Source organism: Solanum tuberosum, unplaced genomic scaffold (assembly GCF_000226075.1).
Source record: "Solanum tuberosum cultivar DM 1-3 516 R44 unplaced genomic scaffold, SolTub_3.0 scf00009, whole genome shotgun sequence".
Taxonomy (NCBI): domain Eukaryota; kingdom Viridiplantae; phylum Streptophyta; class Magnoliopsida; order Solanales; family Solanaceae; genus Solanum; species Solanum tuberosum.
This window is the reverse complement of record NW_006238935.1, coordinates 2,006,344-2,023,092: the sequence shown is the minus strand read 5'-3', so window position 1 is coordinate 2,023,092 and position 16,749 is coordinate 2,006,344. Positions and strand designations below refer to the sequence as shown.

The 16,749-nt window shown below is 34.5% G+C and overlaps 1 protein-coding gene across 1 annotated transcript; it reads right to left on the bottom strand.

The window, feature by feature from the left end:
* Window positions 1-3,538: 3,538 nt before the first annotated feature.
* Window positions 3,539-4,504, bottom strand: LOC107061562 (uncharacterized mitochondrial protein AtMg00810-like). Its single transcript, XM_015311000.1, has one exon. It carries the CDS (start codon window positions 4,502-4,504, stop codon window positions 3,539-3,541), a length of 966 nt encoding a protein of 321 aa, XP_015166486.1.
* Window positions 4,505-16,749: the final 12,245 nt, after the last annotated feature.

Below are 16,749 nucleotides of genomic sequence, written 5' to 3'. Positions count from 1 at the left end.
ATATATATATATATATATATATATATATATTATTGTCATTATTGTTATTATCATTATTATGAAAACTTAATTAATTAAATATGGAGAACCAAAATTGGATGTCAACGGTCCTAAAGCTTCATTTGACTATGTTGTTGGTCAAGCTGGAGAACAATCCTTTCTAGTTTACACAAAGCGAGATCACAAGAATTATCTTAGGAGTAAAAGACAAGAATATTTGAAACATGAGGTGGCTCGTAGCTTGGTCAATTATTTGAGACACGAACACCAGAAGATTCTATTTTTGCAATTTTCTTTACAGTTAGATGATGATAGTTTGATAACTAATGTATTTTGGATTGATGCAAAGATGATAAAAGATTTTAAGATCTATGGATATGGTGTGTCATTTGATACTACGTATATGACAAACAAAAAGTATCGATCCTTGGCATTATTTGTTGATTTGAATAACCATATAGGGAAATGGTTATATTTTGTGCAACTCTCTTGTATGAAGAATCATCTAAATACTTTGAATGACTTTTTAACGCATTCTTTAGTTTGCAGATAAACCACAAACATTCATGATAGATCAAGATCCTGCAATAGCTTTCGCAATCTCATTTATATGCCCCGTACATATCATCGACTATGTATGTGACACTTAAAAAATGCATTTAAACATCCTAATCATAGCTTTAGAGCTAATTCATCATTTCAAAGAGATTTTAACAAATCACTTTATGGGTATGAGGATAATTTTTAAATGCATGGCATGATATGCTTGAGAAATATGATCTTGTGGATAATAATTGGTTGAAAACAATGTTTACTATTATGGAGAAATGATCGATGACTTATGGAAGAAATACATTTTCAGCAGGTATGTATATCACATGATTAAGTGAGAGCTTTAATAAAATTTTAAGGGGATATTTGAAATTTGATTTGGATATTGTTCAACTTTTTAAATTTTTCAAAGACCAGTTGATGATAAGTGCACCAATTAGAATATGCCAACTTTTGAAATGACTCAAAGAATACCTATTTTAAAGGTTAAACTTTCTTTATTGATTCATGCTAGGGACGCATACACCTCACCTATATTTGACATGTTTCAAAGTGAATAAGAAAGATCATTACTTGTTTTCGTTAAAGACTGTCAGAATGAATAAGATTTGTGTACATATAATGTTATCACTTATGAAAATGTTATGGAGCACACAATAATCATCACGTGATCAATAACTCAAGTTTCTTGTAGCTACAAAATGTTTGAGTTTATAGGCATACTATGCAGACATGCTTTATTGATATATATATATATATATATTATAATTAATATTTTATTTTTTTTATATTGATTAGTGGCAGTAATTAGTTTTGGGAAGAAGTGCACACATATCCATTTTGGGGTCGTTATTGAACTTGTACCCACTTTTTAATTTAGTTTTACAAATGAGAAAATACATAAAACCTTTCCTGAACTTGGCAGCATAACTTACTTTAACACTTAAACTATACGGATATTTATTTATCCCCCTAATTTAATTTCGTGTGAATTTAATACCACCTTAATAGATGACGTGACCAAAAAAGAAAAGCAAAAAAGTTGAAGGCGCGTAACTTTTATTTTTTTTAAATAATGGTCCCACTAGCATTATATATATGGAAAAAAAAAAAGAAGCCCCCACCAACCCATTCTTGTTCTTCTTCAAACCCCTCCACCCCTTTCTCAAAACCCCACCTCCCCTGCTTGTCTTTTCTTCCTCAAACTCCCACCGCATCCTACCCCAACCCCGACCCATCCACTTTCTCCTTCATCAAACTCTACATCCTATACATTTTTTCGTTAAACAAAAATAGAAAATCACATTCAAGATTCACATAATTTTCTTTATTCTTCACTTTTAAGATTCGATTTTTCTTAAAAAAGAATTTTTCATATAACTTTAAACGTTACTTATTCTATACTTGAATATGCATTAAGAAGTGAAACAAGAAAAGTAATAGCAAATCTAAAAAATTAGCATATCAATTTTGCATAAATTTAAAATCGCCATTGTTGATATAAGTTGATAGTTTCACCTAGTTGGAAAAAAAAGTATGGTGATTGATATAAGTATTGATGGAAGTAATAGTGAATAATTGCAAAGCAATGAAAAATAAATGAATCAATCAATGTGAAATTTTGGATGTTAAAAAATTGACCCAAATGAAATAATGAAGAGGGTGGGTGAAGAGTGAAAATAAAATTTTAAAAGATGTGGGAAAGTAAAAATAAAGAAAAAATATAGTTTTTTTCAATTATCTGACATGTCATCGATGTGGCACCGAGGTGTCACTTAGGTGGTGCGCGTGCACTTCACCCATGAGTATGAAACTGGTATTGTATATGTAAGGTGCTATTAAATTCACTTGCAATAAGATTAGGGATGTAAATAATTACCCATAAAGTTAAAGTTCTAAAGTAAATTATGCTGCCAAGTTCAGGGGGGATTTTATGTATTTTTCCTTTACAAATTAGTTGATTTGGGAACATTTTCAGATGTATGTTACTAAAGCTAAAATTCATGTCAATCTTAAGATATTTATTTGTCAAGTCTGACCTTGTGAAGATCAAACTTCAAACAGTTTTGCTTGAAATTTGGTATGACCCATCAAAGCCTACAGACATATAGTGGGCTTGAATGAGCTAAGTTTTGGATATTTTAATTGAAATTTTACCTGACTTTTCAAGGCTAACTTCAAATACACATGACTAAAATTTTGACATGTGAGTTTGAAATGCAATTTAGTTCTTCTAATTTTAATAATTTAACACAAAATTCAACACCTTGTAAGCAAGAAATAAGGTTCAGCTAAATCTAAAGTAGTCATCAACAATTACAAACATGCAATATTTCCTCCTCTACTTTGAACCTTCATCGATCCGCAAATATCCATGTGTAATAACTGATAGAAAAAAAGAACAGAAAATAGATGGAGTAGAGCAGAGGCAATATGTGAAAAAGAAATTTCTTGACTACTTTATTACCCTGCCTGCAGCAGTCCTTTTATAAAACAGGTACATTGCAGAAAAACTGAAGCTAAAAATTAGGAGCCACTACTCCAAGATTTTCTCCTAAAAACTTGACAACAACTCACATTTAAACTTCTTCCTAAAGACTAGGACAAACATAACGATAGATATTTTATTCCTAACATAACTTATTAAAACTAACACCCTCTCTTAAACTGAAAGCTTTCAAGCTTTAGTTTAACTTCAGCTTCTTGAGTTCTTCCATAGTGTCGATACCCATTAACCTCCTCAGATTTTGGAAAGTGAGAAACCTGAGAGGTTTAGTAAAAATGTCCGCCAACTGATCTTAACTTCGGCAGTACTACAACTCTATTGTTCCTTCATTATTGAGATCTCGCAAGAAATAATACTTCACATCAATGTGCTTGCTTCTTCCATGTAAAACATGATTTTTTGATAGCTTAATGGCAGAGTTATTGTCACAGAAAATTGTAGTTGCTTTTCTTGTTTGAATTGTAGTTCCTTCAAGAAATCCTACCTCAACCAAACAGCTTGACAAGCACAAGTTGTAGCAGCAACAAATTTCGCTTCAGTACTAGATAAAGTGACAATTTTTTGCTTCCTGGAAGACCATGAAACAGCCGTTGTGCCTAGTAAATAAACATAGCCTGAAGTACTCTTTCTGTCGTCTTGATCTCCTGCGTAGTTGCTGTCAGCAAAACCAATCAGATAAGACTTTTCACCCTTCTTGTAGAACAAACCAAAATCCTTAGTTCCTTGTAAGTAGCGAAGGATCCTCTTGGCAGCTAGCAAGTGAATTTCTGCCGGACTCTCCATATACCTGCTTATAAAACTTACAACATACATGATGTCAGGCCTTGTAGCGGTAAGATACATCAAACTACCTACAATTTGCCTGTAGAGCGTGTTGTCTACCATATCTCTTCTTCCAACTTTGTTTAGCTTCAAACCAAACTCAACTGGAGTATAGACGGGAATGCAATTCTTCATCTTGAATCGATCTAAAATTTTCCGCACATATTTCTTTTGGGAAACAAATATCCCATCAACAGATTGCACTACTTCTAAACCAAGAAAATAATGCATCTTACCAAGATCAGACATCTCGAATTCATCCATCATAGATCTATTAAAATCAGAAAACATGACATTATCATTCCTAGTAAATATAAGATCATCAACATATAAACACACTATGAGCATTTTTCCAGATTCTCCAATTTTAACAAAGAGAGAGTGTTCATATGGACATTTCTGGAAACCAAATTTTAGAAAGTAAGCCTCAATGCGACTATACCAAGCTTGTGGAGCTTGTTTTAGTCCGTAAAGAGCCTTTTTCAACTTGTATACCTTATGCTCATCTTCAATTTTTATGTAACCAGAAGGTTGCTCGATAAATACCTCTTCCTCCAAGTATCCATTTAGGAAAACTGATTTGACATCCAACTGAAAGATAGGCCACAAATTTTGTACCGCCATGGCAATTATCATTCTGATAGTGTAATGCCTTGAAACTGGAGCAAAGACTTTTGTGTAGTCCACACCATGTTCTTGCTTGTATCCCTTAGCCACCAATCACGCCTTATACTTGTCTATTTCACCATTTTCTTTGAGTTTCGTCTTATAGACCCACTTGTCACCTATGGTTTTATGTCCCTTTGGAAGATCTGATAACTCCCAGGTGCTATTTCTTTCAATAACATCAATCTCATCATCCATAGCTTTCCTCCATTTTCCCTTTTTGACGACATTCTCAAAGGTTGTAGGATCGTAATCTGCAAACAATGCAAAGTTGGAAACATATTTATTAACATGAATTCTTGTTACCTTATAGTCTATCATCCACACGAGCCTTCTGCGAGCACGACGAAGAGGCTGATCAGGTGCATCAATTTCTTCCAAAACTGGTGGTGAAATTTCATCAACTGTTTCCGTAGAAATTTCAGAAATATCAGAAATTTCAGGTGTTGCAACTGCTTCTTCGACTTCATTATTAATTAAGATAGGAGTAGATTGATGTATATTCCAATCCCAAGTGTTCTCCTCATCAAAAACTACATCTCTGCTGGTCACAACCTTCTTTGTCAATGGATTGAATAGCTTGTATGCATTGGATGCCTCACTAACACCAAGAAAAACACATTTCTCACCTCTATCATCAAGCTTCTGTCTTTTTTCTTCTGGAACATGTGCATAAGCAATGGACCCAAGAATTTTGAAGTGGTCTACTGCCGGTTTCCTTCCGCTTCAAGCTTCCTCGGGTGTTACATCTCGAAGAGCAAAAGTGGGACTTCTGTTCAAGATGTGAATGCTCTAATTCACTACTTCTGGCCAAAATTCCTTTGGAACTCTTCCCCGAGCCAGCAAACTATGAACCATGTTGAGAATGGTTCTATTCTTCCTCTCTGCCACACCGTTTTGTTGCGGTGTATATGCTATTGTGAGTTGTTTCCAAATGCCACGAGTCTCACAAAATTCATCAAATACCTTAGAGAAATATTATCCTCCGCGATCTGTCCGAAGGTTCTTAATGGTCCTGCCAGTCTCATTCTCCACACGTGCTTGAAAGCTTTTAAATACATTAAAGGCCTCTGATTTTTCTTGTAGAATGTACACCCAAGTCTTCCTGGAATAATCGTCAATAAATGTAATATAATACCTTTTGCCCCCATTAGAGATTGGTGTTAATGGTCCACAAATATCCGAGTGTACCAGCCCTAATACCTCATTGGCTCTCCATGACTTATTTTTGGGAAATTGAGAATGATGTTATTTTCCAACAACACATTATTCACAAACTTGAGATGGAACAACAATTTTAGGAAACCATGTCACCATACTCTTCCTTTGAAGGATCTTCATGCCACCAAAGTTCAAGTGACCATATCGAAAATGCCACAACCATGAAGGATTTTTCATTTCCACCATATAGTAAGATTGGACCTTTTCAATCTTCAAAGGAAACAACCTGTTCTGACTCATTTTCACAAAAGCAATAACTCCTATGGAGGGATCAGAAATTTCACATGTATCATTCCTTAACGTAATGAGGTACCCTTTTTCTAACAGCTGACTAGCACTCAATAAATTGCTTTTCAATGCAGGAACATAAAACACATTAGATATGATTTCAACAGACCCATTTTTTGTTCTAAAATTGATATTACCCTTTCCCATCACATTCACTGTTGAGAGATCACCAAAACTAACTGTCGACCGAAAGTTTTTATTTAGATTAGTAAAAGAAGACTTACTTCCAGTCATATGGTTACTACAACCGGTATCCACATTACCAAATAACTTGCTCTTCGGGCTCGTTTTCAACATGAACTGCCATTAACAAGGTTTCTCCTTCCTTATTCTCAGCAAATTTGACTTTTCTTCCTTCTCATAAGGTAGCCTTGTACGACATTCAGAACGATAATGACCAAATTTATGGCAACGATAACATTCTATCTTAGATTTGTCAAAAGCTCTCCCTCTACTTTTGTCGTAGTCATCATTGGCTCTAAAATTTCCGTTGCCATACTTGCTGCCTCCATCTCTATTTCCTCGATCTCCTCTCCCTCTCCCAGCTCTACCCCTTTCTCTACAATTGGAAGAATTAAAAGTAGACGCCTTCAAGACTTGCTCATTAGAAGTTGAATGTCGATTCATCTTCTGCTCGTGCACCAATAAGGAGCTTTGCAATTCGTCAAGCGATAACTCATCTATATCTTTTGACTCCTCAATGGAGCAAACAACATAATCATACTTCGGCGTCAAAGAGCGTAATATCTTCTCAACAATTGTGATATCGTTCATCTTTTCACCATGGAATCACATTTTGTTGCTAATCTCCATTGTTCTAGCGCAGTAACTCATATTATAGACTCTCTTTCCTTCATTGCAAGGTCTCAAAATCCCTTCTTAAGGCTTGAAGTTGTGCACGCTTCACTCTAGTAGTGCCTTGATATTTCTTTTTCATGGAGTCCCATATATCTTTAGAAGTTTCTTTGCAAGGAATAGTTTCTAAGATTGGACATTCAATAGACTGAAAAAGGTAATTTTTTGCCTTCAAATCTTTTAGCTTTCTTGCTTCAAACTCTGTTGTTTGAGCATTCGTCAAGGTTTCGCCTTCCGCCGGAGCACTGATACCAACCTCCACAATTGGCCAATATTCCTTTGACCTTAAATTTTTTTCCATCAGCATGCTCCAATGGTCATAGTGTCCATCAAAACGTGGAGTAGTTGCTTGCACGTAATTGCTCTCTAAAGCCATAACTTACTGTTTATTTCTCTGTTTTTCTTCTTTTTCTTTTTTATAATCTAACCTGGGGTTGATACCACTGATAGAAAAAAAGAACAGAAAATAGATGGAGTAGAGCAGAGACAGTATGTGAAAAAGAAATTTCCTGACTACTTTATTATGCTGCCTGCGGCAGTCCTTTTATAAAATAGATTCATTGCAGAAAAACTGAAGCTAAAAATTAGGAACCACTACTCCAGGATTTTCTCCTAAAAACTTGACAACAACCCACATTTAAACTTCTTCCTAAAGACTAGGACAAACATAACGATAGATATTTTATTCCTAACATAACTTAATAAAACTAACAATAACTCTAGTGGTAGAGTTTTGTTAGTCATTTTTTTATTTGAATGAGTACTTGACATGTTTTTTCTCTAGGACATGCATCACATACCTTATTCTTCATTAACCTAGATGTTGTCTCTTCAATAGGAGGAAGAAAATTGCACCTATGACCAAGAAAAAATTGTTGATGCAACATATGAATTTAACTATTTTTTTTTACTACAAATCATAATAGTTTCCCTCTTACCCGACCAACTAAGGGACCTATCAAACTGTGATTGAATGTTGTAAAAATTCTTTTAAAAATGCATATGTCCCAATAGATATAAACACTACTCATGTATGTCTAATCCCTAAATGTAAGAATGCCAGTATCCTGTACATGTAATAATATCACCTCATCAGTCTTTGCAATACCTCTTACAAATCATCACTAAAATAATTACTAGAAGACTAACGCCACTAACTACTAAATTGATTGAACCATTTCAAATAAGTTCTTGAAAAATAGACACACGGCTAATAATACCATTATTGTTCAAGAAATATTTCATCATTTAAAAAAATGAAAGGTAAATATGCAAATATGATCATGAAAATTGATCTTGAAAATGCTTTTGATAAACTTGAGTGGGTCGTTCATAAGGTATACCCTCCAGTATCTTCACCTACCGCCTAGAATCACTAACCTGATAATGTCATGCATCACCACTAATAAAATCACAATTCTAATAAATGGGACTCGTACACGCCTTTTGAACCTACTAGAGGTTTGAGACAGGGAAATTCAATATCCCATATATTTTTATTTTATGTATGGAAGTTCTCTCCCAATGTATTATCGTTGCAATTAAAGGAAGCACCAATTTTAGAAAATACTTAGGATTTCCTATATTTTATAAGAAACCCGTAAAAGAGACTTTCACTTCATAATTGAAAACCTCCAATCAAAATTAGTTGGGTTGATTTTTTTTTATTTTTTGTTTCACAATACTAGAAATGACTACCCTCACAAAGTCTTGTCTAAAAATAGTATCCCCACACATTTTATGCAATTTATAAAACTTCTTTACAATGTCATTAACCAAATTGATCGTATCGAATGAAACTTTATAAGGAGTACTACAAATACAAAGAAAACTACACTTAGTTAAATGAGACCAGAGTGACAAGTAATAAGATGAATGGTGCTCTAGGTGTCCAGAAATGTAAATACAAGAATATGGTCATGCTTACAAAACTAAGTTGGCAACTCTTTGGATAATCTGATTCCTTTATAATGGAGACCGTCCCCCAAATACATACACATACATGGATATGTAATATTAATGTTCAAATAAGATAAAATATTTTCTTTAGCTATGTAATCTTAGCAAACTCTCGACATGCCACTATTTAAACTTGGTAGGCATTGAAATACATGTGGCGAATGTGCTAGAAAATGTAGAATTGTATAAGGTTCTACCATCCGTAGAAGGCAGTCAAAGACATGGTCTTAATGATTTCATGATTTTGGGTCTCTGAAGTTTTCCTACGGCGTGGAAGTTTTGACCGGTTGTAGACCTGTCTCGTGGAAGTTGATTTCAGAATTATTGGAAGGATTTTGGCTCAGAGGTTCTACGGTTAGGTCTACGGTCCGTAGAATCTTAGACAGACCGTATAGTGGTCTCGTGGAGACTATTCAAAAATTGGGTCCCCTATATCTAGTTCTACAGATGATCCGTACGGTCCGTAGAAATTTATACGGGTCATAGGTCAGTCCACATGTCTCATCCGACAGTTTTAAGTTTGAGACATTTGGGTCTTTTCCTATCCTTTTAACTCTTAAACTACATCGTTTTACCCTATAAATAAACTCTATATCTAATTTTACTCCTAGAAAACTACCCATTCCCTTTCATTAATTCCCCAAGACATCTCACAATTCTCTCCAAGGGTTTCTCTTAGAAGTTCACCCCAAGGCCCCCAAAGGATTTCTAGGGTTCTTCAAGTCTTCAGGGTCTTTTTCCTCAAATTACTAGGGCTTTGCTATCAAGGCATGTAGGGATTTTATCAATGGGTTCCATTTACCTATTGAGTCCTAAAGACTTCTCAAATTCTCCAGTTCAATTTTCCTAAATTGGTTAGGCTTCCATTCAATTCCTCATGATTTTTATTTGTATGGATTTAAATTATTTGATTTTGATCGTATTATGATTGTTTGGACTCAATTACATGCTTTCAAATCAATTCCATATGAACACATGCATTGATCATGATTTTGACTATGAATCCTAATTTGCATGAATTTAAGGAAAGCTATGAATCAATGAATGATGTTTTCATGAACTTATGCATGATGTTATGAAATAAAATGTCTTATGATCTAGGTTTCTTTAAGATTGACATCAATTCAATTGTGAAAGTTTTTCTCACATTAGGGATCATGATTTAGTGAAAGGTTTTCTCACTCATGCATGATTCAAGATTTAAGGAGTTATTCTACGATATTTTTATCTTAGATTAGTAATCTATTTTTCTCTTTCATGGACGATGATATGATTATGTTTATAATTAATTCCGTTGGGATTTTACGTAGCTTCGAGAGGATATTGGGATAGAGGCTCTTCCATTAGTAGAAGTCGAAACTCAGTAGCAATCTCCTTGTCCCTAATTACGTGCCCTCGTAGGTTGTCTTAAGTGATATAGCTAGTGAATCCACCTAAGCTAGAAGTTTAAGGTCTTTGCCTTGGCAAGCAAGGACATCTCTTTTTGGTGTGGCAGCAAGACATCATATTCCACATTATAGCTCATGTGGTCTATGTCAGTTAATAGTAAATGTCCCACAAAATGAATTAAGTTATTTTTCAATGTTTCATGAAGCTTCCTTTATGATCTCAAGATGCATTGACCATGTTCATGATTATGATTCTTCTTTAAAGGTTTTTACTATGTTTAGATTGGTCATGCACATCATGTTTTCAAATGTCCCCTATGATCATGTTTACATTTTTATGAATATACTTCATACTTAGTACATTCCATATACTGATGCATACTTGTACCTACATTATTTCACTAATGTAGGACTTGACGACTCCTCTCCCTCCATTCGTGGCTAGTTGATCACTTTAAAAACTTGAAGACTTTGTGAGTCCTCATACTCCGAGGATGATGTCACCTTCATTGCTTTCTTGTGTCTTTATATTTTGGATGTTGTACGTGGTGTACATGTTACATCCTAACCACTTCTTTTGATATTGTAGACAGTCTTGTCAAGACTATGTTAGACTTCTGTTTTTAAATGTCAAACTTATTTATTGATATAAAAGATCCTACTTTGTCTATTATATTATTTATATGTATGTCAAATGGATTGTGTAGGGACTTTTAGGGTCCTATATGTCATGTCATGTATAGGGTGTACTTTGGATCATGACAAACTTGGTATTCAGAGAATAAAGTTTTAGAAAAGGTCGTAGGATGTCTAATAAGACACATTGAGTAGAGTCTTGTTCATATGTGTCAAGCATGCCATATTTATGAATAGAAGGCTACAAAACATTTAGGGAACTTTATTTCTTTCATTACTCTAAAGTTGTGTCATAGAGTCTATCACTATAAATACCTTTCTTCTAAATTGTGTTTGATCATTTTTAGGATATGGCCCCTTGAAGAGCTTATTTGAGAAGGAATGTTGGCAACGACAATATGGATCTTGAGATTCCTCAACTTCTAATTGATCCTTTGGTTGAGAAATTAACAATCCCAAGCCGCTTTCCAAGTGTTGGGTCAAGTCAATGACAACCCAATCCAATAGAGAAGCTAACGCTCTTGTGAGCCCAAATATAGGTACGACGCCAATAAGAATAAATGACTTCACTAGGATAAATCCTCCAGAGTTTCATGTGTCTAAGGTTGATGAGAATCCTCAAGAGTTCATTAATGATGTGTATAATGTAGTGGGTGTTATGGGATTGTCTACGGTTGAAAAAGTGGAGTTAACCGCTTACCAACTCAAGGGTGTTGCTAAAGTATGGTTTGAACAATTGAAGAGTGAGAGGGCTATTGATGCGGGTCCTCTTGATGGGGAGAAATTTAAAGAAGCTTTTTTTGATCGTTTTTTTCCTCTTAAAATGAGAGAAGCAAAAGTACTTGAGTTTATTAACCTCCGACAAGGAAATATGAGTGTGAATAAGTATGTTTTGAAGTTTACTCAATTGTCTAAGTATGCTCTAACTATGGTTGCCTACTCTAGGGCAAGGACAAGTAAGCTTGTGTTGGGTGTGTCTGACTTTGTTGTCAAAGAGTGTCACACCACCATGTTCATCAAGGAAATAGATATTTCTCGTTTGATGATACATCTAACAAATTAAATAGGAAAAACTCAAGGAAAGGGCAAAAAATTCCAAGAGCGCAAGGACAAGTGATGGTGACTTTTCTCATTCTAGGTCTGATGGACAAGGGTGTCCTCAATTTCGACAAAAGTTCTCCAGAGAAGGATCTTCTAATACACTGGATCCTAAGTTCAACAAGGATAGGGTGCCTAACCCTAAGCCTCAATAAGGTGGTTATAATGGATCTTCTAACCCCGATTGCACTAGGTGTGGTATGAAACATGAGGGCAAGTGTGTGTCCAATACAGATGGTTGTCTAAGTTTGGGAAGAATTGTCACAAGATGAGCGGTTGTCTATTGCTTGCTACTAAGGGAAATGATGGTAGACAAGTTCCACCTAGTGGTTCTGATTTGGGTGCCCCGAAGTAAAATAAATTTTATACCTTTCAGACTCGACAAAATTGTGAGAGTTCTTCGAATATGGTGACTTGCATGCTAAAAGTCTTTCATCTTGATGTTTATGCCTTGATTGATCTGAGTGCTACCTTATCTTTTATTAATCCTTATGTGGCCATGAGATTTGATGTTGGTCCCAAAATCCTTTCTAATCCATTTTCATGTCTCTACTCCCGTGGGTGATGCTATTGTGGCTAAGAGAGTCTATAGAAATTTTCATATTTCTGTTTCTTATAAAGTCACTCACGTTGATCTTGTCGAGCTTGATTAATTAGATTTTGATTTTATTCTTGGTATAAATTTGCTCCATGCATGTTATGCTTCTATAGATTGTTTGACCTGATTGGTCACTTTTAAGGTTCCAAATGAACCTATCATGTCATGGGAAGGGTGAAATTATGTTCTTAAGGGTTAGCTTGTAACTTGCCTAAAGGCTAGAAAGATGATTTCTAAGGGTTGCATTTATCATCTTATTGGGGTTAGGGATATAGATTTTGAGATCCCTACTCTTGAGTCAGTCCCGATAGTAAATGAGTTTCTGAAAGTGTTTCTTGATGATCTTCTTATTATTCCTATAGAAAAGGAAATAGACTTCAGTATTGACCTTCTCCCATATAGGCAACCTATCTCTATTTCTCCTTATCGAATGGCTTTGATAGAACTTAAGGAGTTAAAAGATCAATTGATAGATTTATTGGATAAAGGTTTTATTAGATCGAGTATCTCACCATGGGGTGATCCGGTGTTGTTTGTTCGAAAGACGGACGAGTCACTCTGAATATGCATTTGTTAGAACAATTGAACAAGGTTACCATTATGAATAAGTATCATATTCCAATGACAGATGATTTGTTTGATCAACTCCAAGGAGCGAGTTATTTTTCTAAGATTGGCTTCCAGTCAGGTTATCACCAATTGAAGGTGAAAAAATAGACATTCCGAAGACAAACTTTTGAACTCAGTATGGTCATTATGAGTTTTTTTGTGATGTTTTTTGGCTTGACTAATGAGCTGGCGGCGTTTTCAGATTTAATGAATAGGGTCTTTAAGCAATATATTGACATGCTTGTAATTGTATTTATAGATGATATTTTGATTTATTCATGGAGTGAGGATGGACATGTTGATCATTTGAGGATCGTGTTGCGAATTCTCAAAGACCGTGAATTGTATGCTAATTTTAGCAAGTGAGTTTTAGTTGAGGTCCATTGCTTTTGTTTGCCATATTATCTTCGGTGAAAGTATTCAAGTTGATCCTAAACAAACTGAGGCGGTTAAGAATTATCCTAGACCCTTGTTTGCTTTAGATGTATGGAGTTTCTTGGGTTTGTTCGATTACTATAGAAGGTTCGTGGGAGAGTTTTCCTCTATTGCTTCACCCTTGATGACATTGACACAAAAGAAAGTGAACTTTCTATGGTCGAAAGCTTGTAGAAGAGTTTCCAAGAGTTGAAGGATAGACTCACTTCACACCTTATTTTGACATTACCCGAAGGATTGAATGGTCTTGTGATTTGTTGTGATGCTTTATGGATTGGTCTTGGTTGTGTTTTGATACAACATCTTAAAGTCATTACTTATGTTTCAAGTCAATTGAAAGTGCATGAAAATAATTATCTGACTCATGATTTGGAGTTAGCGGCAGTGGTGTTTCCTTTAAATATTTGAAGACACTACTTGGATGGTAGATGTTTTCAGTGATCACAAGAGTTTGAAGCATGTGTTTACTCAAAAAGATTTGAATATTCACCAAAGGATGTGGCTTGAGTTGTTAAAGTATTACGTCATAAGTTTCCTATATCATCCTGAAAAGGCGAATGTGGTGGTGGATGCTCTTAGTCAGTTATTGATGGGTAGTGTAGCTCATGTCAAGGATGATAAGAAGGATTTAGTTCGTGATGTTCATAAACTGGCCCGATTGGGTGTTCGTTTGGTTGATTCAAAGGAAGGTTGTGTAATTGTTCTTAATGTTTCAAAATCGTCTTTAGTATTGGATGTGAAGGCTAAGCAAGATCTTGATCCAGTATTAGTTGACTTGAAGAAATTCATTTATGAAAAAGCCATTGAGGCTTTATCCCAAGAGGGAGATATTGTCCTTCGATATCAAGGTCGGTTATGTGTTTCAAATGTTGATGAATTGAAGAATCGGATTCTAACATAAGCTCATAGTTCTTGGTATTCTATTTCATCCGCGAGCCACCAAGATATACCATGATCTGTGAGAAGTTTGTTGGTGGAATGGGATGAAGAAATATATTGTGAAATTTGTGGCTAAGTGTCCAAATTGCTAACAAGTGAAAATTGAGCATCAGAAACCAGGTGGTTTGACTCAAAACATTAGTATTCCTACGTTGAAGTGGAAATATTTAAACATGGACTTCATTATAGGTTTACCCCGCACTCATTGAAAAATTGATTCAATTTAGGTCATTGTGGACCAAATGAAGAAATCGGTTCACTTTTTTCCTGTTAAGACTTCATTCTCATCGGAGAATTATGCCAACCTTTATATTAGGGAAATGGTAAGGTTTCATGGAGTGCCTCTGTCCATTATCTCTGATCGAGGTACTCAGTTTACATATCAATTTTGCAAGTCGTTTCAAAAAGGTCTTGGTAATCAAGTGAAACTTAGCACAACTTTTCATCCTAAGACTGATGGACAAGTCGAGTGTATCATACAGACTTTAGAAGACATGTAAGAGCATGTGTGATTGATTTCAAGGGAAATTGGAATAATCATTTTCTTTTGATAGAGTTTGCTTATAATAATAACTATCATTCTAGCATTGGGATGGCACCGTATGAGGCTCTTTATGAAAGGAGGTGTAGGTCTCTTATAGGTTGGTTTGAAGTTGGTGAGGTTTCTTTGATAGGGCCCAATTTGGTGCATGAGGCTATGAAAAAAGTTTGACTTATTCTTGAGAAGTTGAAAATGGGTCAAAGTCGACAAAAGTCCTATTCCGATGTTAGAAGAAGAGAACTAGAATTTAATATTGATGATTGGGTCTACTTGAAAATTTCACTGTGAAGACTGTCATGAGGTTTGGAAAGAAAGGTAAACTTAGTCCCCGGTACATGCCCCAATATCATATTTTGAGGCGTATTGGCAAGGTTGCTTACGAACTTGAGTTGCCTAATGATTTAGCATCGGTACATCCAGTATTCCACTATAAAAAAAATGCTCAATTTATGGCGGTTAACTTGAGGAAGGTTTTAAAAACTCCACTATTAATTCATTTTGTAACACTTTTTCTAACTCCCACAATATAAATGTTATTGTGGTGGTTTTATTAAGGAGGTTATAAAATTGCCATAAGTCAGATAGTTTGTGGCGATTATCAACCCCCAAAAATTTGCTTTGATACTTTTCAAAACTATATGATATATAGCAATTAATGTTGAAAGTAAATTTCATTATATATACACACATTCTGCTTCTTCATCTCAACTGGATTGTAATCTTTGATCCTCTATTTTTTTAATCTATTAAGATAGAATTGAATATTTTTTCTAATTTATCTATCCAATTTCACATCAACGTTTTATCTTATATATAGTAGTACTATAATTCGTATTAAGATATCTTATATAGTCATATTCATTAATGTTTATTTTTTCTTGAATGTTAACTTTATTTAAGATTTTGTAATACTAAAGTCAAATTTTAATTAATTAGTTACTTGTTAATAGACATTAAAAAGAAAAAGCGTTTTTTGTGCATCACAAGTAAATTTTAATATTTTCCCCTCCAAAACAATAAAATAGCCTATAAGCCAAAGTTTCCCACTAATTCTCTTAAAGTTTTCAAACCAACCATATAACCATTCCCCTTCCCGGCCCTTCCCATGTAACATTCCCACAAACAAATATCATATCATTTTCCCCTTAACTTATTATTTTTCCATCACCCTCTCCTCTTTCCCTTTACCTCTAATTATTTTTTTACTTCATTTTCAGCTAATCTTTTGGGTGAGTGTGAATTTTTATTTTTTTGTTAATTAGTTTTTTCCTTGTAGGTTTTGCACAATGAAATAGATGGTAAATGATTTTTTTGAATATAAATATTGATCTGGATTATTTTATTACTATTGGTACTCCTCCGATGATTATTTCTTTTTCTGTAGTTTCTTCGGTATACATTAATGCTTTTGGTAGTTCGGGGCACGATTGTTCCGTAGTTATTATTTCTTCTTCCGTTACTAATTCCCTTGTAATGTCGTTTTCTTCTCGTTCTGTATCTATTAATATTAAATATTTTCGTTGTTCCATTATTCCCGTTATGTAATAATGATGTGGTTCACTAAAGATATAAAAATACTTAAAAGTTAATGGAACAACAATCTGAAATCCAATCAGATATTTCAGATAGCATGGCT

What these genes read in the sequence shown, in the direction of transcription:
- LOC107061562 (XM_015311000.1), bottom strand. Translation starts at nt 4,504, where the DNA reads ATGGCGGTACAAAATTTGTGGCCTATCTTTCAGTTGGATGTCAAATCA.